Source organism: Ursus maritimus, unplaced genomic scaffold (genome assembly GCF_017311325.1).
Source record: "Ursus maritimus isolate PB19 unplaced genomic scaffold, ASM1731132v1 scaffold_1, whole genome shotgun sequence".
NCBI classification, from domain to species: domain Eukaryota; kingdom Metazoa; phylum Chordata; class Mammalia; order Carnivora; family Ursidae; genus Ursus; species Ursus maritimus.
Window position 1 is genome coordinate 60,020,188 of NW_024423343.1, and position 24,523 is coordinate 60,044,710.

Genomic DNA, 24,523 nt, shown 5'->3' on the forward strand with positions numbered 1-24,523 from the left:
GGAAGAGTGTCTCTGTTTTTCTCAAGAACCCCAGAAGCATCATATAATACCTGCAACATGAACAGCAAATAGCAAACTAGCCAATATCATCCATTGCTGGCAACACTGGCAAGCTGTCTGAGGTCAGTCATTCATCGACCAGTGTAGAGAATTCATTTTGACATAGCCATGCTTCTAAATCCAGACCATGAGATAAGGAGGAAAAAACTGTAATTTCTGACACGCCAATTTATCTTAACTTCTTGTTCAGGTGCTCTTTAAAGAGAAGAGGCACATCAAAGATATATCATGTGAGGATAACAATGAAAATAGATTGGGCAGTATATATTGGCCACTATGTGTAAAGTACCTGTCCTATAAGGTAAATGTTATTACTATCTCCATTTTACTGGTGGGCAAACAGAGACTTGGTGAGAAGCTGAATGATATGCTTATGGTCACACATCTCACAATTGGCAGGCAGGCCTTCCAAACCCAAGCAGTTTGGGCTCCCTACTCATAACCACCATACTGTCGTTGCTCCCCAAGGTACTCACAGCACTCAGGAATGCAGAGCCATTTTTAGTTCTCACAACAGAAGGGATCCAGGTCAGAAAATTTTTAAGGAACACTCCAGAGAAATAATGAATTCAGGAAAGGACAGTGAGCCCAGAAAGAAAACAATCCTCCCCCCCCCCCTTTAAAATCAAGAAAGGAGAAGAGAGAGAAAGGGAAGATGGGTGAATAGGAAATCGGTGTAAAAGGACAGAGAGACAGAAAGGGAGGTGCAAGGACAGGAGGACAGGAATGGGGGGGCGGGGCTCAGGGTAGATGCGGGTATCCCAGACGTGAAGGACATTAATATATGGTCAGATATTAGTGCTAAGGTGAATGAAGTATTTAAGGGTAAAAATTGGGTTGCAATTTCTAACAAAGATCCAAAATAGATACTATACACTATGCAGAGAGAAAAACAATCCTCTTTACTTATATTAGAATTGCCTTTCAACCAATCTCCAGTCAGATAAAATTAATTTCAATACCATGATATGAATATAAAAAATAATTTCAATAAATCTTAAATCAACAAAAGAATCCAAAATGCCTTTTGTTGAACTCCTACCCCTTTTTGGACCCAGGTCCTCAGCAGACCCCACCAGAACCAATTAACCACAATTCCAATGACTTCTTTGAGAGTAACCTGAGCCATGAGTTGTTGGCTGCAGAACCAGAGAATTTCCTACATTAGTCACTACTCTGCTTCAGGAGCTTGAAATGAGGCATAAGTTACGAAAGGTGGAAATTTCAGTTAGTGTTATAAAAGCTTAACATCTGGATGATGACGTGAATTTTTTCCCTTTTTATCTAGACATTTTTGGTGCCCTGCAGACACATATAGTTAAAGTGCTAAAAACCGAGCCCCACTGTGATATTAACCCTCCTCTGTTATCTACACATTTCCAAATGACTTCAGAATGTGCACATTCACGGCTAAACACTGTGAATGCTATCCTACGTCTTCCCTCTGGAAAGCTGTCACTTCTAGGCCAAAGCTCAGGTGAGAAGCAGATGGCAGCGCCACAGCCACCCCAGCAAGAAATGGCTTTTTTGCTAGGGGCGACTTTTCTCTGAGCGGCACCACTGAGAAAGTTTGGGAATTATGATTAGGTGTTCACAAAGAATTAAAAGGAGAAGGAAATCTGCAATCAAGCTTGTGAGCAGCACAGACAGGGTAATATGGACACTTACCCCTCGTCAAATTCAGGTTTCCTGACATACACTTGCCTTACCTTCCCAGCATAGTGCAGAATGCCGAAGCACAGCTCCACTCCTTTAGGCCTCCAGAAGTATTTGCTTCGTAGATTATCTTCAAATTTATCTGTGTGGATTGTCATGTTTAAAAGTTACAATGAGAACTGCTGGCTCCATTAGCCAGGTGCTCCTTGAGCCAGGAGTGACCCAGAATAAGAGATATTCAGGGCAGCCTGATATTATCATTGTATGTACAACAGTGGAGAAAAATGCCCTGTTGACATGGGCTTATAATCAAGTCTTTATTTAGTTGTTTCATGTTGTCTTTAGTGTCAGGCTATGCCCTAAGATCTCTTGTTCTAAGAACTCCTAGCATAGACACTGATAACACCAAAACTCTGGCCAATTAGCTTTAGAACCACGAAGATATCCCATGGAAGGCAAACAACCCTGGTATAAACTTATTGTGGCAACTTCTGATAACTTTATAGGTAAAAGGAAACCACTAAGGGTGACAATTTCAACTCCTAGAAGGGAATCTCTCCCACCAATCAGTTTCCTATCTGGGGAAAAGGCTTGAAACTTTCTGTTCTTCCCTCAATAAACAATTTTTTCTACTGTAACTGATGGCCTACTCTGTGTGAGGGACTGTGCTAGTACTAAAGGGATGCAAAGACTGGGGCTTTGTTGCCCTAAATATCTCACAATCTAAGTGAGGGATGAGATCATGTGCAACACCAACGATTAGAGAAGAATGTCAAGAGGAACAGGAATAGAGTGTAGAGGGCCTTTAATGTCTTATTGGCATCCTATAGACAACAGTAACCAAATGAAAAGTTGGCTTTAGAAAGACTAAATTAGCTAGGATGTTTAGGGTAGAGGGGATAAGTATGAACCTAGAATCCAGAAGACCAGAAGGGTCTTCTATACAAAACTGGACTAGACATGGATGGGGTCCAAGTAAAGATATGAGAGAAGGGTATGAAAAGGAGGGGAAGCAAGTACTGGTTATAGGAAATAATGGAGATGAATGTATAAAAATGATACTGGCAGCAACAGGAAAGTGAGGAGGGCTTGGTGATGGGTTTGCTTTAAGACACAAATCTATCAGGGCATTTGGTAAAGATTTCAACTCACTAAAAACAGGGTCTGCACTTGCATAACCTACCAGGAGGGCAGAATAGCAAGTAAAAATAAATACCAATGAACTAAGTTCTCTCCTGAGTGTATTATGCCTTTTCCAAGAGACACTTACCAACCAGGGTCTGATCAGTTGCTTGGGGAAATCGACTTTCCTCATCCAAGAGCGCAAGCAGTCCCAGGGGTTTCTGGAGGAACATGTCCAGGAGTGGGCGATTGTCCTCATATACCACGGGTGTAGCATCAATGCCTTCATTCTGATATTCCATCTGGAGGGAAACAGATTGTGAGTCTCCCCAGCCTGAAACTGGCCTAGGTAGCAGCAGGCTGCTTCGGCATGCACTTTCTGTGTCTGGCAACACTGACGGTATGAGGAAAACAGGTAGTTTGATATGTGTAGTAAAAAACTCTTCTGCAGGGGTGCCTGGGTGGCTCAGTCATTAAGCGTCTGCCTTCGGCTCGGGTCATAATCCCAGGGTCCTGGGATCGAGCCCCGCATCAGGCTCTCTGCTCGGTGGGAAGCCTGCTTCTCCCTCTCACGCTCCCCTTGCCTGTGTTCCCTCTCTCGCTGTCTCTGTCAAATAAATAAATAAAATCTTAAAAAAAAAAACATTTCTGCATATCCCACTGTTGAAGCTTTGGGTGTAAGTCTGACCTACAGGCAGCCTGTGGCAGACAGCTGAAGCAGCAAAAGAAGGGACAGTGCTGTCTCCCAAACACCAACTCAGTAAGTCATAATTTAGAAACCGGCATGGAATTGAAGGGAAGCTGAAAAAAATTATTTTGGTGATAAATACAGCTTAAGCCAGGAAGCAAGCAGCCTTCTATCTTCTACAAAGGATTCTGCAAAGGGAATCATCTCAAACTGTAAAACTAGAAAACTCCAGATTTCCCAGGGAAATAAATGCAAGGACCCTTGAGTGAAAGGAGGTTGAGTTTTGTGCAGGGTAGGAGGGGAGAGGAGGGCAATATAGATTTATCCAGTGCTACTGATAAAACCAACACTGATATTTTTACTCCATGTCTGTGTTTATGTAATCACTGTACAGTGTGTGTGTCTTCCCTTCTAAAACAAAGGGCTCAGTCAGAATGTTTCATTGTTGCACTACTTCATATAGGATAGAGTCTTGGGGCTGCGGAAAGAATTAGGGTGGAGGGGAAGGTCTCCTAGCCTTTGGGCAATGAGCTCACACTCCGTTTTATTTACCATAAAAATCATAAGGGAAAGACTTCCATTTGGAGAAAACCAAGAACATCGCCTACTCCTCCCTGGAGATATCCCCCCTCCCAAGTTACTGTGGGATCTGGTGTGCAGGGGGCAGGAGGTGGGCATGGCCTGTTTGGGAGTTAAGAACAAGAACCTGTGCCCTGAATTCAAGATCATCCTGTGTCATTTTGGATACAATCATAGATGCTTTTAGTCAAATAAAGTAGACGAGAACATAGTATTTGGGACAGTGTGCATGAAATAGTTTGGAAGCAACATTTAAATAACTGGCCTGTCACCAGCTCCACTCAAGAAAGGAAATGTAACTTTCCACAGAAATCAAGACTTTTTCTCCAGCTAAATTTAGGCTTTTTGACAGGACTGTCTCACCACTGGTTTTTCCTTAGAATCTTTTACCTGTTAGCCTAACAGGGTTTCTGCTTCGAATTGTGGGCAGCTTGGAGACACCTTCCCCATCACGTTTAATTACTTCAGAGTTCACTATTACCTGCTCAAGAGCGAAAACGTGCTGGTTGAAATAGTACTGGATTTGCTCATTGGCAATGTTTATGCAGAGCTGTTCAAAAGAATTTCTTCGAAAGTTCTCAAATCCAAAAATATCCAAGATGCCCACGTTCATACCATCATCTGCACTACTGCATGAGAGAGAAGAAAAAAGCCTTTTAGGGGAGGAAATATTCATCTCAAGATGATGAAAATATATGTGCCCACGTGTTTACCAACATATGCACCCATTACCGAAAGCGGCCTTCAGCTGCCTCTAAGGGAAGAAACAGTTTGTGTCTTAACCCATTCATTCCTTCAGTCTTTCATCAGTATTTCCAACTTCTTTTCTTTTTTAAGCAGTAGAATCCTTTAAATTCTCACTCAGAATCTCCATATAAAGAGAGATTAGAGAGGAACCACTTTGTTTAGAAGAGGCTAGAACTGCTGCCCATTCATTCTTCCACCTTCCCAACCATTAGGCTTAATTGGAAGAATACTCTTTAGAATTTGATGCTGTCAATTCTTCCACAATATAGAAACCACTAATGCTTAGGAAAGAAAAGCTAGTAGTAGCAGCAGCACTAATATTGTAAGATACGGAGTTTTAAAACTTTTCATGAAATGTCTCATTCTAAAAACAACCCTATGAGGAGGATATTATTACCCTCATTTTACAGAGGAGAAAACTGTGACTTAGAATATGGGGGCTGATCAAGCCGTAGAGCTGAAATGCAAACTGTGCCCAGCTCCCAGACAAGCCTGTTCTCTTAAACACTACACTATAATAGCTCTGTCAGTCATGTGCCTCTTCCATTCTCCTGGATCCCATTCTCCTTTTAAAGGAAAAGACCTGAGAGCTTCACTAAAGAAAACTCAGGAGAGGACCAAACACTTCCTCTTGCAAATTCTGAGAGACTACAGGGCCGCTCACAGCTCTCCCAAGGCCTCTGCTTCCCGAGGGAACTTGCCATATGTTTTTGTCTGGCTGCAGGAGTGTATTGATGCGATTGACAATCCAACTGAAGAGCCTCCCATACAGGGCTTTGGACATGGCATCTCGGACATCCGCAGCCCTGTCGACAGTATTGGCTCGGACGATGGTCTCACCACGGGTGACCACACAGCGTGAGATAAGGGCCTCTTGGAGTTCTTCGGGGCTGATGCAGAGAACGGAGGCAGCTGCAATAAAGGGTAAGGATGACACCAGAGAAGGTAGACATCTCTCCGTCTGTCCGTCCATCCGTCCAGCCAGGCAGCCAGCCAGCCAGGCAGCCAGCCAGCCAGCCAGCCAGCATTGACTCAACAACTACAATGTGCCAGGCTCTGCCTAGGCACTTCAGATGCAAAAGTAAATAAGCCAGGTTCCTAACCCCAAGAAGTATCCAGACAGACACAGTATCTCCCAAGCGGTTCTGAAAGCTCTTCACAGGTGTTTGATGAGAAAAAGTGGAGGAGATGGTCTTTGGTCAAATAGCTGGCAACTACATTCAAGAGTCATGAAGCACATTAGTTTATTAAAGGCAGTAAAAGATGCTGTAGTTTAACACAAAGGGTGTTTATCTAAATCACTTTTTTTTCTAACTCCAGATTCTCATTCCTTGGGTCACCATTACCTACAGAACTTTAAAAATAAATAAATGAAGATGCTGATTCAGTGGATTCAGACAGGGATCTACCTCTTGTATTTTTTTCAAAAAACTGTAGATGATTTCAAAAGCAGCCAGTGTTGACACCACTGCCAAAAGTTACCTGCTATGGAATTCTTTTCGGCACAGCACTTATTTGCAGCTTATGAAAAGAATACAGATGTTCTCTAGAAGACATCCTTTGGGAAATCCTAGTTAGCGAAAACACCCAGAGCCAGAACAGGGACCAGCAAAAGCCACACTATATTTTACAGCATCTCGAGAAACTATCAAAGTGAAAGAAACATGCATTTTGGCCACACAGTGCACAGACATTAAACAATTACCATTTTCCAAAGCATCAGCATTGGGCACCTCACTTTTATCAGTTTGATGTTGAGAGGAAATAGCTGCAAATTCAATGTTTCCAATATTCAAAATCCCAGCCAAAATTCTGTACACTGAGTGCACCTCCTGAAAAGGACAGCAAGAACCATGTTTGGTCATGTCAATCAAACCAACAAACCACTAGCACTGCTAGCTGTCCACCAAAGTCCAATATCCCCCCTTTCCTGGGCACAAGAATAAATTTCCAAACCTCCCTTGCAGTTAAGCAGTGGAACTCAGTTCTCAACAAAGGAGCAAGTAGAATGATGTGCACGACTTTGGAGCCCAGCCCTACAGAAGCAAGCATGCCTGCTCCATGCTTTCTTTCCCATTATTGCTGGCTGGACCTCCCAACAATCCAGCGTCAACTACACAGTTGACTAGGATTCCTGAGACCAATGACTGCATGGAACAAAGTTGTTCTGCAACATGAACCTCTTCCTTTGAAATGCTTCCATAAGAGAGAACTGATCTTCTTTGTTCTTTAAGCCACTTTTAGCCATTTATCCTAATACCAGGTCCCAAATTCAGGTATGTTCTTTCTTCAAAATAAGAGCAATGTATCCTTAACCATTTTTGAATATAGCTTTTATGAAATAGTTATAGGGCATTCACTGATGGTTCACTGAATATTTTGAAGTTAAATAATGGAGTATATAATTATGAATGAGGTTAGGAAATATTCTGCCTCACTAGAAATTATCTGTGATATTGTGACATAATAAAAACATGTACTTGGTCTTCATAACAATTTCTGGCACAAGGGCTAAACAACCCATGGAATTATGAGTAACAGGTGTTAAAGGAGTATCCTCTGTTATTCATAATAAGCCCTGCAACCATAACTGAGTTTATGCCAATAAGGTAACTCATGGGTAATGGGGCCGGTTGCTACAAAGACCACACATGTGATTAAAGGGTTGGAACTTTTAGCTGAACCCTGGACTTCCAGGGAGGGGAGAAGGGCTAGAGATCGAGTTAATCACCAACTAACAATAATTTAATCATTTATGCCTATGTAATGGAGCCTCCATTAAAATCTCTAATTGATGAGGTTCAGAACACTTTCAGGCTGTGAGAAGTGGTGAGAGGAGGTGGTACCCCCTTTCCCATTACCTTGCCCTATGCATCTCTTCCATTTGGCTGTTCCTGAGTTGTATCCTTTATGATGAACCGGTATTGCTAAGTAAACTGTTTTCCCAAGTGTTTTGAGTCCTTCTATCCAATTATTAAACTCAAGTTTGGAGTCCTGGGACCCTAAACCTCCCATTTTATAGCCACTTGGTCAGTAGGTGAACCCTAGGACTTGCAATTAGTGTCTGAAGTGGGGCAGTGTTGTGGAACTGAGCCCCTAACTTGTGTGATCTGATGTTAACTCCAGGTAGACAGTATTAGAAGTAAACCGAATTGTAGGAAAACTGGTTGGTGTGAGGGGAAAAAAACTCCATGCATTTGATGTCAGAAATATTGTGAATAAATACAGATTATCTAAGTCCTGTTTTTATACTGAAAGTTAAATACATAAGTAGCATTAACGGTAAAAAAAAATGAAGTGTATTTATTTATTTAAACATATGCATTTCCTGTAGGGGAGACAAACATACCCCCAGGAAATTTCTGCATTTTATGCTTATAGATAGAGAAAGGTACTTCCACAAAATATACTCAGGTGAGAAACTTGATTTAGTACTATACATAGCAGCAAACTAATAGGAACTGTCATTAGACCATTGATAAAGCATTGTTCCCAAAGTGAGCCTTCCTCTGAACATTATTCAGTAAGGCCAACAACTGAACACAGACTGTAATAGTGACATCTGCTGGACACCTGATAATGCTACAAAGACAAATGAGGATTTTAAATCAGGCTTCTACTATAGATAAATACTGTTCTTCAAACTTCTAAATCAAAGGCTAGATGTCATGTTTTTGATGTCAAAAATCACTGTTTTAATCACACAACTTAAGACTGGCTAAGGAGAACATCTACCAAATGGGTTTTCTGGGACTAGTCTGGATTTAACATGACAGACCTCATTACCTTGATCAATACAATGTGAGGCTTGGAAATGCAACAAGCAAGCAACTTCCCAGAGGGTAAACAGAGACTCTACAGCAGTGAGTTCTAGATCTGTTATTTCTATGTCCAGTTATTTCAAAAAGTTACCGAAACTCACAATACGCTTAGGAAAAAAAAATGTATTTCCTCTAATTAACACACACGCGCGCGCCTATGTGACAGTACAAGCCACGAAACCTCCCAAAATAGGGCTTCCAGGCATTTCACCACTAGGGGGATCATCCGCAAAGGAAATGGCAATTCTCCTCTGGTTGTTTCTCTGGCAATAATGCTCAGACATTTCCTCTTTTAAAAAAGGAAATTACCCATGACCTTCAGTGAAAACCTTGGGGTTCAAACACTGTGAATGACTGAAGCTAATGGTAGGCTGGGTCTCCTTCCTTGGGCTAGAAAGGGGAACTTGAGAAGGGTATCCAATACTGACCTCATTATGGAGGGATCAGATTTAGAGTGATTTTTATGCTATATTTCTAGGCTATTCCACTTGACTCCTTTAGTCCTACCCTTGCATTATTAATTAGCTCTTTCCTTTCTGGCCTAGGAACTGACATCCACCCTTACGTCCAAGTCAAAACATCACCCATATACAGTCATGGTAGAAGACAAACAGTAGCATGTTCATCTGTGGGATTACACCTCTCCACCCCCCACCCCGAACTTCTGGAGCAAGTCTCTTCTTTTCTCCCTACAGCTAGCCAGAGGATTTTCACCTTCCTCACTTTGCTCATTTCCTCTTGCCTGATCTTATGAAGCCTTTCCTGGTATCCCTGCCTTTGCTACCAAATCTTGCTATGATGCTCTATCTTTTTATTTCTTATGTTTCCAACTTCCTATGTGATAAAACAAAATAACCTCATTCAGGACAGGAAATATTATCAAGAAGATTAACGACTCCTCCAGCTGGTTTCCCAATTCATTGTTGATGAGTATGAATTCGTTTTCACCACCTATCAGCATTGTGGGGAAGAAAGAGCCTTTCTCCATCAACATCCCAAGCGGGATGAATGGTCTTTGCTTCTTTCTTTTTCTCAGAAGACACCCCTTTCAATGATGTAGGTATTCTCTCAATAAAGTTGAGGCTAAGCAGAAAATTGAAAAGGACCTTGGTTCTCTGTTGGCTTGCAGCTGATTAAGGAAGTTGCTCCTAGCTTAGTTCACAGGCATCTTATGGTAGCTGTTTCCCTGGTACCTTCCTAGGAATTGACTTGCCCTCTCAGTATCTCTTTACCTTGTTTCCTTTTCCTAAGACTCTAATTTTTACCAGTTCTGCCCTAAGCACCACATTAGACCCAATTAAAGGATCTTTTTTTTTTTTTTAAAGATTTTATTTATTTATTCGACAGAGATAGAGACAGCCAGTGAGAGAGAGGGAACACAAGCAGGGGGAGTGGGAGAGGAAGAAGCAGGCTCATAGCAGAAGAGCCTGATGTGGGGCTCGATCCCATAACGCCGGGATCACGCCCTGAGCCGAAGGCAGACGCTTAACCGCTGTGCCACCCAGGCGCCCCCCAATTAAAGGATCTTCTGCCTTATGGGCTCTATCCCAACACCTTTCTTCAGTTCCGTTTTCAGAGGCTCACAATATTTGTATCTTGAAATCCAATGATTGGTTTAAAAATATTTGGGGGGTATATCAATCATACATTAATAAAGTAGTATAAAAAAAAGTCAATGGTAAGTGCTATTGTCTGTCATTAAGACATTGGAAATCCCCAATTTACATTTTAACATATAATCCTTCAGTCTCTCTTCAGCAATACTCTCCAATAATTCATAATCTATCTTGAAGAAAGGGAAAAAATTTTGCCCTAATCTCAAAGCCTTCTTCCTAACCTCTTTATCAAGGGATCTGCAGTAAATATCCAATGTTGACCATAATGCAGATAATCTGCCGAAAATGTTTTCATGTAGTATTAAATATAAATGTTATGATAATTCATATACCAGTAAGACAAGCATAATATTAAACAAAAATAATATGGTTTGACTCAAAAAATAGGACTCCAAAAGCCTGGATCTTCATAATAGGGTTTTAGGTATATCCCACTCACGCCTCACCCCTGCCTAATCCCCTGCAAGGAACCATCATTGCTAGGGGAAGTCTCTTTCTACCAGGGAGGTTTCTTTACAATAAAGTCAGGGTCAAGTGTTCTTTCAGATACTTTTGGCTGGCATCCCAGAATTAAAATTCATGTTCCTTAGTCCACACTAAGATTTGCTGCTCATAAATTTTGTGATAGAAGTTTGGGAGAATCTGAAGAATACTATGAAGATTTCTGCAGGGAACTAATGACATTATAAGAAAGAAGGGTGACCATAATTTTGATTAAACTGACCAGTTCATTAAAGCTCTGTCTAGAAATGTCACTCAGATAAACTTAAGAAAAAGTTCTGATACATCAGCTATTTGGCATCTGCTCCCTGACTACATTCAACTGAATCTTTCTGAATTTAGTCAAACTACTTTGAGTTTATCAAGTGAATTGAGTGAATTCAGCAAAAACAGGTTGTCTATAGAGACACAAAGATATAACCAAAAAATTTAGGGTCAGAGAGATACGAGCCAGCCTTTTCCTTCCATTTCCAAGGTTGCTGACATAAGTTGGTTTATTTCCAATATGAATTAATATGGAACATGGTGAACATAAATGCATATACATATACTTACATTCTGGTTATCCATTTTACAGGCAGGCAGAAATTAAGTATGTTTACCACTTTTTGCATTTCTTTCTTTTCATATTTCTTCATTTCTACTTTTTTTCCACAAGGGTTACAGATGGCTTACTTCAAGGACATATACTTAGCATATTTAATTTGTTTTGTTTTTAATTTTGTTATCTTAAAACAGCATCTGTTTGATTATTATTTGCAATACATTTCTACTATTAGAACAGAGCCACTATATACCTTCTTTTAGAGATAGGACCAATCTCTTCACAGTATTCTATAACTATCTTTACACTCATCAAGGCAAAATATTTTTTGTAAAGATTTTATTTATTTTAGAGAAAGAGAATGTGCACGTGCACAGGCAGGATGAGGGGAGAAGGGGAGGGAGAGAATCTCAAGCAGACTCCACTCTGAGCAGGGAGCCTGGCATGGGGCTGGATCTCATGACCCTGAGATCATGACCTGAGCTAAACAAAGAGTCAGACACTTAACCGACTGAGCCACCCAGGCGCCCAGAAAGCAAAATATTATTAACCTTATGGCTAACTGCTCTATCTGTTCCTGTACCCTTTTAAGGTAGCATGCCCCTGAGCACTTTGGCATGACCCAGGTGACTTTAAATCGCTCTACTGCTATCTCCACCATGCTTGGACTCTTCTGGTGATGCATCTTGATAATAACCAGCTCCATAAATTAATAACTTATGGTCCTTTAATAAGGCTGGAACCTGTTTAATTGCTCTCCTCTAAGGAGCCAAGGGAAATATAGTTCTGTTTTTATCTGACCTTTGGGATTTTCCACTGTCTGTCAGTCTAAAGTCAGTGGGAGGCCAAAAGAGAAAATTAACAGCTGGTTAGAAAAAAGGAAGGTATTATTATGACTAAAATCAGCCATGCTGGGGAGGGAAGGGCTGGCCAAACTCATTAGATTACAGAAGCAATCCTTTACCCAGAGTGGCTGTCCCAGGGTAACTGCAGTGTCTTGTAATCTAATCCCTTAAGATTTAACACTCTCACCTACCTTCTAATCATTCACCACCTTTGTTGGAAAAGCAAAAGAATCTGTGTATTTTGCCAAATTGATGGCATGAAGCCCAGAAACTATGACATAAATGTATCACAGAATAATATTTGAACCTAGGGTTATAAATATCTTCTGTCACCCCTGGCATATATTTAATAGAGACAGCCTGTATCTGGTAAGATAAGAGTAGTATAGTACTTAGAGCTGGAGGTAATAATGTGCATCTGTGTACCACGGAGAAGGAAGTGACTGCAAGAAAGCTGAAAAGGTTTAAAGTAATTTGTTTTGGTGCACTAGGAGTTACTTGCATAAATATATTTCTGTGGCTGGGTGTAACCTACATAGCCCTGTACTTCTATGACACAATTCACTTTAATGGCTGGAACAATCCCAACTCAGAAAAGGGCAGTATTGTTTTGATGTTTGTTATCATAGCTGTAGTGAACTGATGACAATGGTAACAATTTGCAGGCATGAAGCACGTACAACAGTACTTCTAATTTAATATTCACCTGTGCAGCTTGTTAAAAATCAGATTCGGGTTCAGCCATTCTTTTTTTTTTTTTTTTAAGATTTTATTTATTTATTTGACAGAGAGAGACAGCCAGCGAGAGAGGGAACACAAGCAGGGGGAGTGGGAGAGGAAGAAGCAGGCTCCCAGTGGAGGAGCCTGATGTGGGGCTCAATCCCAGAATGCTGGGATCACGCCCTGAGCCGAAGGCAGATGCTTAACAACTGCGCCACCCAGGCGCCCCCGGGTTCAGCCATTCTTAGATGGACCTGAGAGTCTACAAGTCTGTATTTCTTTCTTTTTTTTTTTTTTTTTTTTAGAGAGAGAGGGCAGAAGGAGAGAAAATCTTTTTTTTTTTTTTTATTAATAATGATTTTTTATTATATTATGTTAGTCACCATATAGTACATCCCCGGTTTTCGATGTAAGGCTCGATGATTCATTAGTTGTGTATAACACCCAGTGCACCATGCAATATGTGCCCTCCTTACTACCCATCACCGGTCTATCCCATTCCCCCACCCCCCTCCCCTCTGTAGCCCTCAGTTTGTTTCTCATAGAGAAGGAGAGAAAATCTTAAGCTGAGCGTGGAGCCCAGTGTGGGACTCGATCCCACAACCCTGAGATCACGACCTGGGCCAAAATCAAGAGTCAGACATTTAACTGACTGAGCCACCCAGGTGCTGCCCCCTCCCTTTTTTTTTTTTTTTTTTTTGAGTCTGCGGTTTTAGTTTTGTTTTGTTTCGTTTTAAGATGTATTTATTTGTTTGAGAGAGAGAGTGCATGCAGGACAGGGACGGCCAGAGGGAGAGAGTGAATCTCAAGCAAACTCCCTGCTGAGTGTGCAGCCCAACTTGGGGCTTGATTTCATGACCTTAAGATCATGACCAGAGTCGAAATCAAAAGTTGGACACTTAACCAACTGAGCCACCCAGGTGCCCTACAGAGTCTGCATTTCTAACAAGCTCCGAGGAGATGACAATATCTCTGGTTTTCTGACCATACTTTGAGGAGCAAGAACTTATACATGATCAGATGACAGGTGAAAAGAAAGTATCCTCCTCCAAGTTAGAACATTCACATCTTCACTCACATTGATCCAAGAATATGAACACTTGAGTTTTTCTCTTGACAATCACTTACCTTGTCAGTGAACCCTATAATCCTGAAGCAATGCTGAATTGCTTCAAATTGTCTTCTGTAAGAGTCCTTGGAAGTTATGTCGTGTATCACCCTTCCAGTTTCATCAGCTATATACCTAAATGGAGTATGACCAAATACAATGAGCACTGACTTGGCAAATAGCACCCTGAATACCCTGGCATCACTGGGCTCCTTCTTCGCCAGGGCATTTCCCTTTCAGTCTAATAGTGAAGTGGAATAATGGAGTGCATGGCTGAGTAAAATGGATGCAGTTAAGTTTCTGAACTTTCTCGAAAATGAAAATGGTGAGATGTAGTTCCTGCCATCTCATCCCGGGTATTTCAACTTAAGAGACTATCAGTGTCCAGTTAGGAAAAACAGTTCCATTTATTTCTAAGTTTTCTCAATTGCTAGTTACACATTCATTAAAAATCAACAACTAAAACCCCTGATACTTACCTAGGAGGCTTTTCCTCAGGAAGTCTGAACTCAGAAAGTTTCTTTTGGTGATAAAGACCAGCATAGATGTAGTAAAATATGTGAAAATTTTTCTCTCCCCTGAAAAAAGGGGGGGGGATATTATTAATAACATATTTTGCTTCCCCACTTCAAGTAATTTACACCATTTCCGTTCTGTGAAAAATATTATCCTGTAGAAAATCTGCATTTTCAAATATGCAAATTAAATAGGCCACATCCCAATTATAGAATAGGAATAGTGATAGGATCAGTATAGTAATTGTCACAGTGTCACATTATTAAACACACTTATCTTTAGGCAGAAGGAAGTTTTGGAGAATGGAACATTCATATGTAACAGGTCAGGTTACACATGTTTAGAGATCTTTCTAGTACAGCCCAAATGACTATGCAGCTGTGCCACTTGCTGTTTGTAGTCCTTGTTGCTTAAGAGACAGTGATATCCAGCTTAGAGAGATATCAGCCAATCTCCCTATTTTACTGGAGCCCCAGATAGGAAGTGGTTCTCCAGTTCTATGGCAAGTTAGGAAGCAGAACTGGTCCCAGAACTGAGGTCTCCACTCTTTCAAACCTGCATTCTTTCAAATCGGCATGCACCAGTCCCCTGGTCTCCCGCTGTCCACCCTCTTTTAGGCCATCGTGGCCAAGGTCCTTTCAGATATGTGCTACTCTAAGTGTGGTCTATGGACTGCTGTCAGTGTACATGTCTAGACATTTTATAGCACGTGACATTGCCATGACATCCAAGGATATAATAATTTTTTGGATAATTCATTTTCATTATGTTTTACAAGGTATTAGTTCACAATGGATTGAGAATTTTTTAAACTGGTCCTTCAGCATAGACAGTTTGAAAAGCCCTGCACTGGATCCCTTTCCTTCCTCTGGAGGACAGTCTCTTCTGTTGATACACCTAGGATTTGGCCAATCCTCATCTTGGCCAACTTAGCTCTTTGGAAATCTTCTTTCTACTTCTTGTTCCCTTCTGTGACATGGGCCCCATTCTTTTTTTTGGTTTCTCCTGGGTATCCTGGTCTTTCTTTGGTCATTTATCCGTATAGGTTTTCTGGTGTATTCTTATTCCTGCTCTGTTTTCTAGATGCCTCTGCCTGCCATTTCTCACTCATTTGTTCCCTCAACTAATAAGTTTACCAAGTGCCAGTCATGGTGGGCACTGCACCAGGTGCCAGGGATACAGGACTAAGAGATTTCATGCCTTCTGGAGATTTCCTTCTAGTGACGGAGTTAGAGGAAACAAGGAAACTTGTGATGAGGGCTTTGAAACAAACAAAAGGCTGAGATGATGAATAATGTTGGGGGATGAGGGCTACTTGTGTCAAGTCAGAAGAAGTAAGAGTCCTTGGAAGTTATAATAAGAAATATTATAGCCAAATACTGAAATATGAGAAGGGACTGGAAGGAGCTACAGAAATAACACTTAAGCCAAACACTGAAATATGAGAAGGGACTGGAAGGAGCTACAGAAAGAAGGGGAAAGAGCATTCCAAAGACAGGGAGCAACATATACACAAGGGCTCTGAGCATGATACCACATACAACCCTCCCCCAAAGAAAAATGCTAGTGAGAAGGGGATGGGCAGGTAGGCAGGGCCAACCCACACCAAGCCATTAGGCCATAATGAGGACTTTGTTGATTAGGCAATTAGAATTCTTTGAAGTGTTTTAAACTGGAGCCAACATAGACTGTAAGTGTATGACATCAGTAGATACATATTGAAAAAAGTACATTCTAGCTGCAGGTTGAAGACGAGACTGTAAGAAGCCAAGATGGATACAGAGAGACCAACTAGGAAGTCCAGGTGAGAAAGCAAGTGACTTGGATAGGTGGCGATGATAGTGATGTTGGAGAACAAGGGTAAGCTTAAAGATCTATTTGGAGGAAAAACTAAAAGAACATCCTGAGAGAATGAATGAAGGTGGTGAGGGAAAGTGATCTGGAGTCTGCCTCGGTACCTAACTTGGGCATCTAAGGGATGATGACACTAGTCACAGAGATGGTAAAGCCTTTTTAGGGCTTTATCAATCAGTATGCCTGGTACAAATATCACTTATTTTTTTAACTCTGATAAATGTGCAGGCTTCAGCTGACCCATCTTGGTCTTGTTGTCTTACAGTTTTTTTGCAGATATTTCTAGTTCTCAATTCTTCTGAACATTGCCGACCAATATCCACCCCTAGCATAAATTCAATTTAATTTTCGCCCCTGTATCTATCAGGCTTGGTTAGGTTTTGTTGCAATAATAAACATCCCAAAGATCTTAGTGGCCTAACTCAACAAAAGGTTACTTCTTGCTCGGAGTACATGTCTACTGTAGGCTAGCAAAGGGAAGGGGGGTGTGCTCATCATAGTCACTCATGGGCCCAGGCTGATGCAGTAGCCACCATCTTGCACTTTGCCAGAGGGTCTTGCCATTAAATGCTCATTTGCCAGAACTGGTCATATGACCACAACCAACCCCAGGATACATGTGCCCAGAAGGGAGCAGATGAGAAAGGTTAGGTGAACAGGACCTGCACAAGCCTCATTTTCTCCCCTTATCCAATATCTTCAGTCTATTTTACCTCATCACTACTATCATATTGAATAAATTTAATAATCATAATGTTATGGTATATTAGATACCCATTATGTTTCAGATTCTATGTTTGGTATAAATCACATATCTCATTTGATTCTCATAACAGTCCTGAATGGGTGACTTTATTGTGCCCTTTTTGCATATAAAGAAAATAAGGTATGAGGGTATTATATTAAGTGGCATATATGATAAGTGACACAGCTGTGATTGGAAACCTCTTCATATTATATTTGTAAAAGACCACTTTTCGTACAAATACATGCATACATACAAATACACAGAAAACTGTATTTTCCATTCTGTCAGAGGTAGCTCCATAAACTTTAAAACCACCCTAATTTGGGGAGAAAGAAGCAAGAGACTTCATAAAAATTAATCAAGAAGCCACAGGGAAGCTAAAATAGCTCTCATTCTGTCTTTTTGTTTATTTGTTTAATTTGCATGCTAGCCCCTATTTTGTGAGGAAACTGCAAACATATGACAGAGGAGGACGCTTGAGTTCTGATCCCGAAACAAGTGCTCTGGAATCTCCTTGCACAGCTCTCAGGTTCACTGACTTCTCTCCACTGCTACTAGCTTAGCCCAGGCCAACATCCTGTCTCACAGGGATCTACCAACAGAAAGCCTCCTAACGGTCTCAACACGATCCCTACTGCATCTCCTCCAATCCATTTTCCCCACTGAAGCCAGAGCAATCATTTGAAATGCAACTTGGGTTTTGTGACTCCTCTGCTTGAAAACACTAAATGGCTTCCTACTGCCTTTGTCTGTTTGGGTTTGTTTTTTTTTTTTTTTTTTTTTTTAATATTTTATTTATTTGACAGAGAACATGAGCAGGGGGAGCAGCAGAGGGAAGGGGAGAAGCAGGTTCCCCGCTGAGCAGGGAGCCCAATGCAGGGCTCAATCCCAGGACCCTGGGATCATGATCGGAGCTGAAGGCAGATGCTTAACCGACTGAGCCACCCATGCACCCCCCTACTGCCTTTAGAATAAGGTTCAAAAATCCCCAGCCTGGTTCCAAAGCCCTGCATGATCTGGTCTCAGGCTTATCTTGGCCTATCTCCCTCACTGGGAGAAGCACCACCTTGCTGGCCAACTCTTAGTGATCCTCAGGTCTCAGATTAACTGTCTCATACACAGGGAGCCCCTCTCTTCTTGGACTAGGTTGTGTGCCCTTCTCCTCTTTTACCTTCATAGCACCTTATATTGTTTCCTGGGACTTATCCTACCTTTAAGTTTATTTATTTGTTTAATGCCTGTGATCCTCCCTCTCCCCCCATCCCCCATCCACTCTGAGCACCATGAATACTGCAACCTTGTCTATTTTGCTTACTCTTACAACTCTAGCAGGGAGCACAACAGTAGCATACAACAAGCATTCAGTAGATAATTACTGAAAATACATGAATGGACCATGATCCTGAGGAAGTCTGGTGTCCCACAATAATAATAAAAAGCATGGTTAGCCCTCTAATAACATGTACCACACAAGGCACTTTTTAAAGTACTTTTATATAAATGAACTCATTAATCTTCACAGCAAACCCATGAGGTAGGCACTATGGGCATCCCCATTTCACAGATAAGGCACAGAGAGGTTAAGTGACATAACCAAGGACAGTAAATGTCAGAGCCAGCATTTGAATCCAGAGAATTCCATATCATTGATCACTATTGCTGGACTGCTCTTCTTAAAACAAAATCATTTTTTTCCTTTCTCAATCTAGGGAAAAAATTAGTATGTGGAATATTATCAGTGATAAATTCAATTTAACGGTATCTAATGATTTTCTTAAAAGATTTATTTATTTATTTGAAAGAGAGAGTGGGGGAGGGGCAGAGGGAGAGAGAGAGAGAGAGAGAGAGAGAGAGAGAGAGAGAGAATCTCAAGCAGACTCCATGCCAAGTGTGGAGCCCAAGTGGGGCTCAATCTCACGACCCTGAGATCATGACCTGAGCTAGACACTCAACCAACTACGCCACCCAGGTGCCCCAGTACCTAATGATTTAAATGTTCACAATGTTGTTAAATTTTAGCTGGTATAACCAACTCAAAAGAAATGGGCATGCTAATCCCAAAGTACTCCCACCCCAACCCTTTGTACTTGGCCTGAAAACATCTTTTAGGTTAAAAATTACCACTTCTCCTTTGCTTAAATAATTCCTTATTCTTGGGCAGTCTGGGGGTGGGGGTGGGGGGCATGTATGCTAAGAGGAAGGGTGAAATGGAGCCACTAAGATTACCAAAGCCTCCTGGTCTATCTTGCAGAGCAAAAACAGAGTGATAAAATAATGCACCTACACTGCCTGTTTTATAACTCTGGATTTTTCAAGGAGATATTCAGAGATTCTTGCCCCCATCACAGCTCCAGTTGGTGTGAACATCATTTCCAGATATTTTCCAAAGCGGCTGGAATTGTCATTGATGGCAGTGCATGCATTTCCAAAGGCTTCCACCAGGGAGTTGACTTGCAGAATTTTCTCTCTCAAGGTCTGATTATTGGCCTGTGCCAAATAGACAACAGTCAAGAGGAGCTTCTAGAAATATTATCTTAGCAAAATTTCCAGGCACCCCTCCCTACCCCCCCAAATTTCACATTATCCTTTTGGGAAGAATTTCGCTTGGGGAAATTAGCATCAACCACCAGCACTGTTTTCTCAGACAAGCAACTCCCCAGGCGCACAGGCGTCAGATGAGGCTAGATTAGGTTATCAATTTTTACATCCAGCCACACTTCACTTAAAATCCTTGACAGATAAAATGCCTAAACAGTTTAAAAAGAGTTTTAAATAGAGAGATCCCATAACTTTTCTCAGTCATCCATTATAATATTCAATAAACCTCATCTATAGAAAATACTCCTTAAATTCTATCTTAGTCTCATAATAATCTAATCCTGAGTCTAAGTAACTGCGAGACCATTTTTTAAGTCATTCCTTCAACGTCCATTTCACTAAACTAAAAATTTCCATTTCCTTCAACTTTTGCTAAAAGATTTCTATTTTCCAATCCTTTAATCGCCTTAGTGGCTCTTCCTGCTCCTGTTCCTAGTGTTTAACCACTTTTACTACTTAATGGCTAAATGTTTCTATTACAATGAAAACATAAAAAATTAATTGCTGATAATCTAGTAAATTCGTGCTGGCATTATTTTCCTCACTACGTGAAAGAGGGATAGCATGCTGACATCTTAAGTAGTCTCGCCATCAGGAAGTAAACATAACAAAGATGAAACGTTTTTATGTAACTACTAATAAAAACCAGTATTTCCATCTTTTATAAGATATGCAGTTACACTGGCAAGGATTTTAGTTACAACACATAAAACAGGTGGTCAATACCTTTCCCAAGAAAGTCAAATGCTGAACAATCAGGTGGGCACTTTCCGTCTTCCCAGAGCCACTTTCTCCACTGATGACAATGCACTGACACAGAAAATGGAGTGAGAGTGAAGAACTCATAGCACAGTAAACAATTTGTACGTTCAGGGATGGTTTCCATATAATATCCACCCCTGTACACCTTCATTTTTTCACTGAATAATTTATCTTGGGAATCTTTCCATTTCTGTACACTGAGAGCTTCTTCAACCTTTCCACTGCTGCTTGGTCCATTGTACAGATGTACCATAGTTGATTTAACCAGCCTCGTATTGATGCATACATAAGGAGTATACTGCAGGGAACAACACCATATGTAGGGCATTATATTTCATGCAGGTTCTTCTTATAGAATAAATTCCTAGAAATGGGTTGTTGAACTAAAAATAAATACATTTGTAAATTGGATAGACAGTACCAAATTGTTTTCCTAAGGACTGGACCAATTCATGAAAGTGCCTGTTCTCCTACAGCCTCACTAATAGGGTATGTTGGATTTTTGCCAATTGGAAATGTAAGAGAATGGTCTCCCAGTATAGTTTTAATTTGCATTTCTTTTATTATGAGTGAGGTTGAGATCTTTTCATATGTTTAAAATTATTCATATTTTCTTTTTTGTGACCAGCCCATATCCTTTGCCTGTTTTGGGGGGGGGGGGGGTTGTGGGTTTTGTGTTTTGTTTTTGTTTTTTTTGTAATACTGGTCTTATTATCATTCATTCCTAGAAGCTCTTCATGTATCAAGAAGATTAGTGGATGTGGTATAATAAAAAACATGTATTTGGTTTTTGTCTCTGGGTCCTGGCACAGACCTCCTTAGATCCTTGGACCTCCCTGAATAGGGGCGATACGACCATCTTTTGTTATTCACAAAAAAGTCCCTTTCAACCAAACCTAACTGCTAACCAGGTGGCTCAAAATAGGGCCCAAAATAGCTTCCCAATGGGTGCTGGTCAGCAGAAAGACCAAATAAATGATGAGAGAGTGGAAATTTTCAGCCCATCATCCCAACTTCTAGGGAGGAGAGAGGGACCAGAGATTGACTGAGTCATAAAAACTCTTAAACAAAAGATTCAGAGAGCTTCTGGTATGAACACTTTGAGATGCTGGGAGGGCACATGCCCAAAGAAGGCATGGAAGCTTTGCACCACCCCTATCCCCTATATCTTGCCCTGGGTAATCTGTTTGGCTGTTCCTGAGTTGTATCCTTTATACTAAGTCAATAAATTTAAGTGTTTCCCTGAGCTCTGTGCGTTGTTCTAGTGATCTGTCAGACTTGAGGGTGATTGTGGAAACCCCTGAATTTGTAGGTTGGTCATAAGTGTGGGTAGCCTGGGCACCCCTGCTGTGGCTGGCATCTGAGATGGGGGCAGTCTCTGGGGCTGAGCCCTGACCATGTAGGGTCTGTACTAACTCTGGGAAGTGAGTGTCAGAACCTGCATGAATGGAACTCAACCACTGGACATCCAATTGCTGTTGGAGAATTGAAGAATTGGTTGGTGTTGGAAAAGACACAATCTTCAGTGTCAGAAAAAACACAGTGGGGCAACTTCTCAACTTGAGAAATATATGTATCTCTCTCCACTGACTTCCTCTCTATGAATAATCTATGGACATTTCACGAGTCTCTGGGAAAGATAAGAATTTAAAGAAGCCAAGTTTCTAACCTATAGTGAATCCATGTACTTTATTTTGTAACTTGCACTATTATAGTTTCATCTATTCCTTAACAAACCCAAAGCTGGGACTTCACAGGTCTCAGGAAATTTACACACAGTAACTCTCTCATAAAATTGTCTTACCAATTTTATTACTTATATTTCAAACAGACTAAAGACACAAAAGAAAATATACAGATTGAAAGTAAAGGAAGGGTCAAGGTTGGATATGTCACCACCTGGAGTTGAAGGTCCAGAAAGGAAGCTGTCTGGGTGAGCTTTGTGTTTAACTACCATTGAGTTTAAAATCTGTTCAGTCTTTACCAAATCCACCACAATTTATCAGCAGCTAAATGGTGTGGGGCTTGATCACTGTCAACCTGTGTGCGGTATTTAACACAAGAAGGACCGAACCATGAAAATTCTGAGACCTTAATAGGAAGGAATTTCATTTACGTCATTCTACATTGTTTTTATTACAGTTGTTGTCATGTAATCAGGTTTATGTTGGCTCTATGTTCTCATATTCATAATAGAGACACTCTTATTACATTTTATCAGGGAAAATGAGTGCTCTTGATGTGAATGTTTTACGTTACCCAAAAGAATGTTCATGTTCTCTGGCTGCTCTAACTTTATCACTGTTCCTGTTTCACTGAGCTACTATTTCACTTTCTATTTCCTTGAATCAGTACCAGCAACCAGAATGGAGTGTTCAGGAAGACATATGAGCTGCAGAGGAAGACAGTACACATCCTACTGTGTGACTTGGCAGGGAAGGAAGGAGAGTTCTTACCTGGTCTTTGCTGAAAGTAACCATACATTGGTAAGCAGCATCTGCTGATGCAAATATGTGGGGGGGATTTGAGGCACGTTTTACCCCATGATAAAGTCTGGAAAACTGAAGAAAAAAATAATTAATTTAAAGAAAACTTCTAATGCTCCGGTACCTCCTGCCCATGAAAGGCTTTGTCACTTGTTAGGAGAATTGTAGTATCAGGAAAGCTATAGAGCCACAGACTCTGGAGTCTGCAGGCCTAGGTTCAAATCCCAGTTCTTCACTTTACTAGTTTCATGAGCTTTTGCAAGGGAGTTAACTTCTCCATGCTAAGTCTCCTCATCTGCCAAACAGCTTTAATAATCGTGCCTGCTTCACAAGATTATGAGGAGTGAGATAAGCCAGTGCCCGGCATATAGCAAGCACTAAATGAATGTTAGTTATTACTGTTATATCTTGCTCTAAAAAGTTACCCCCGAAGTAGAAGAATTCTATCTGTGTTGTATTATTACCTGGAGGTCGGGGTATATACTGTTAAAGCAGCAGAAGTTTATTCTCACTTTTCCCTTCTTTTCATTTTCCCTTGTGGTTTTTAATTTCCTATTAAGGAGCAACATGCTCTTACAGCAACCCTTACCTGTGGAGAGTATATGCTTAGATTCTGGAAGGGGTTTAAGGCAATTAAGATGTCTCCAACATATGTGTAAATCAGCAAGTCCACATAACGCTTTTGCAACTGACGGATAATTGTATCCTAAGAAGAGGATAGATAGTACTGAGAGTGAACATTATTTCCAACCAAGAAAAAACTCTAAAAATAACAACAAATTTAGTCTCACAAGAATGTTTTTGTTCTAAAAGAAGAAAGTAGTCGATTTAAATCATACAGTGACGCTAAGGGTCCTCAATGCAGATATTTGCCTTGGAAGAAGAAAAAAAAAAAAAAGGAATATGCTGAAAGAACAAGGCCCACTTAGGACTTGCTAAAGGACACTGAGATAACCAACAAAGGTTTTATCTGATATTATGAAAAACTTGTCTTATCCAATCAAAATGCTCTACTTAGAATTTGATTTAATAGGCTGTTCCTATTGATAAAGTATAGAAAAAACAGTAACTTCATTTCTCAAAGCGTTGCACTTAAAATTTATGTGGTGGGAATATGGAATTGAACACTTCTATTTACACTTTAGTGACTCATGCATTGTAGTTAAAGGTCTCTAGAGTTAGAATCAGCAAAAGCAGTTCCAGTGCAATTAACAGCTCTATTAAACATGCATACTTTAAATGGGGATTACCACAGTTTTTAAATTTAGAACCAAGTTGTATTATCCTTCACCATTTCCCTAAATAAAACTACTCTTTATGAAGAACAAATAACTATCTTAAGAGTTAAACTGCACTTTCTCCAAAACAGAAAATAATTTCTGGTGATGTAATAAATCATTTAGGCTTACAATATAAAGGGTTTTATTGGAAAAAATCCAAATCTTTTCATCTTCATCATTTAGGACATTTGGGGGATTTTAAATGAACGCAACACGGGATCGTAGTCACAGCAACCAAATGCTCCCTGAGCTTCACCCCGAGGCTATACAAA

The 24,523-nt window shown here is 40.6% G+C and overlaps 1 protein-coding gene across 1 annotated transcript in view; it reads right to left on the bottom strand.

Annotated features, from left to right (window-relative positions):
- Positions 1-24,523, bottom strand: part of MYO3B (myosin IIIB) — a gene marked incomplete at its 5' end in the record, with an annotated part of 368,039 nt that overhangs the window by 194,686 nt on the left and 148,830 nt on the right. Inside the window, 12 exon segments of the mRNA XM_008687102.2 lie at positions 1-50; positions 1,770-1,858; positions 2,987-3,140; positions 4,587-4,734; positions 5,554-5,764; positions 6,558-6,684; positions 14,028-14,142; positions 14,487-14,585; positions 19,410-19,612; positions 20,450-20,533; positions 22,942-23,046; positions 23,561-23,677. The exon segment at positions 1-50 is cut by the window's left edge and continues 1 nt beyond it. Coding sequence (XP_008685324.2) covers positions 1-50; positions 1,770-1,858; positions 2,987-3,140; positions 4,587-4,734; positions 5,554-5,764; positions 6,558-6,684; positions 14,028-14,142; positions 14,487-14,585; positions 19,410-19,612; positions 20,450-20,533; positions 22,942-23,046; positions 23,561-23,677 — 1,502 coding nt within the window.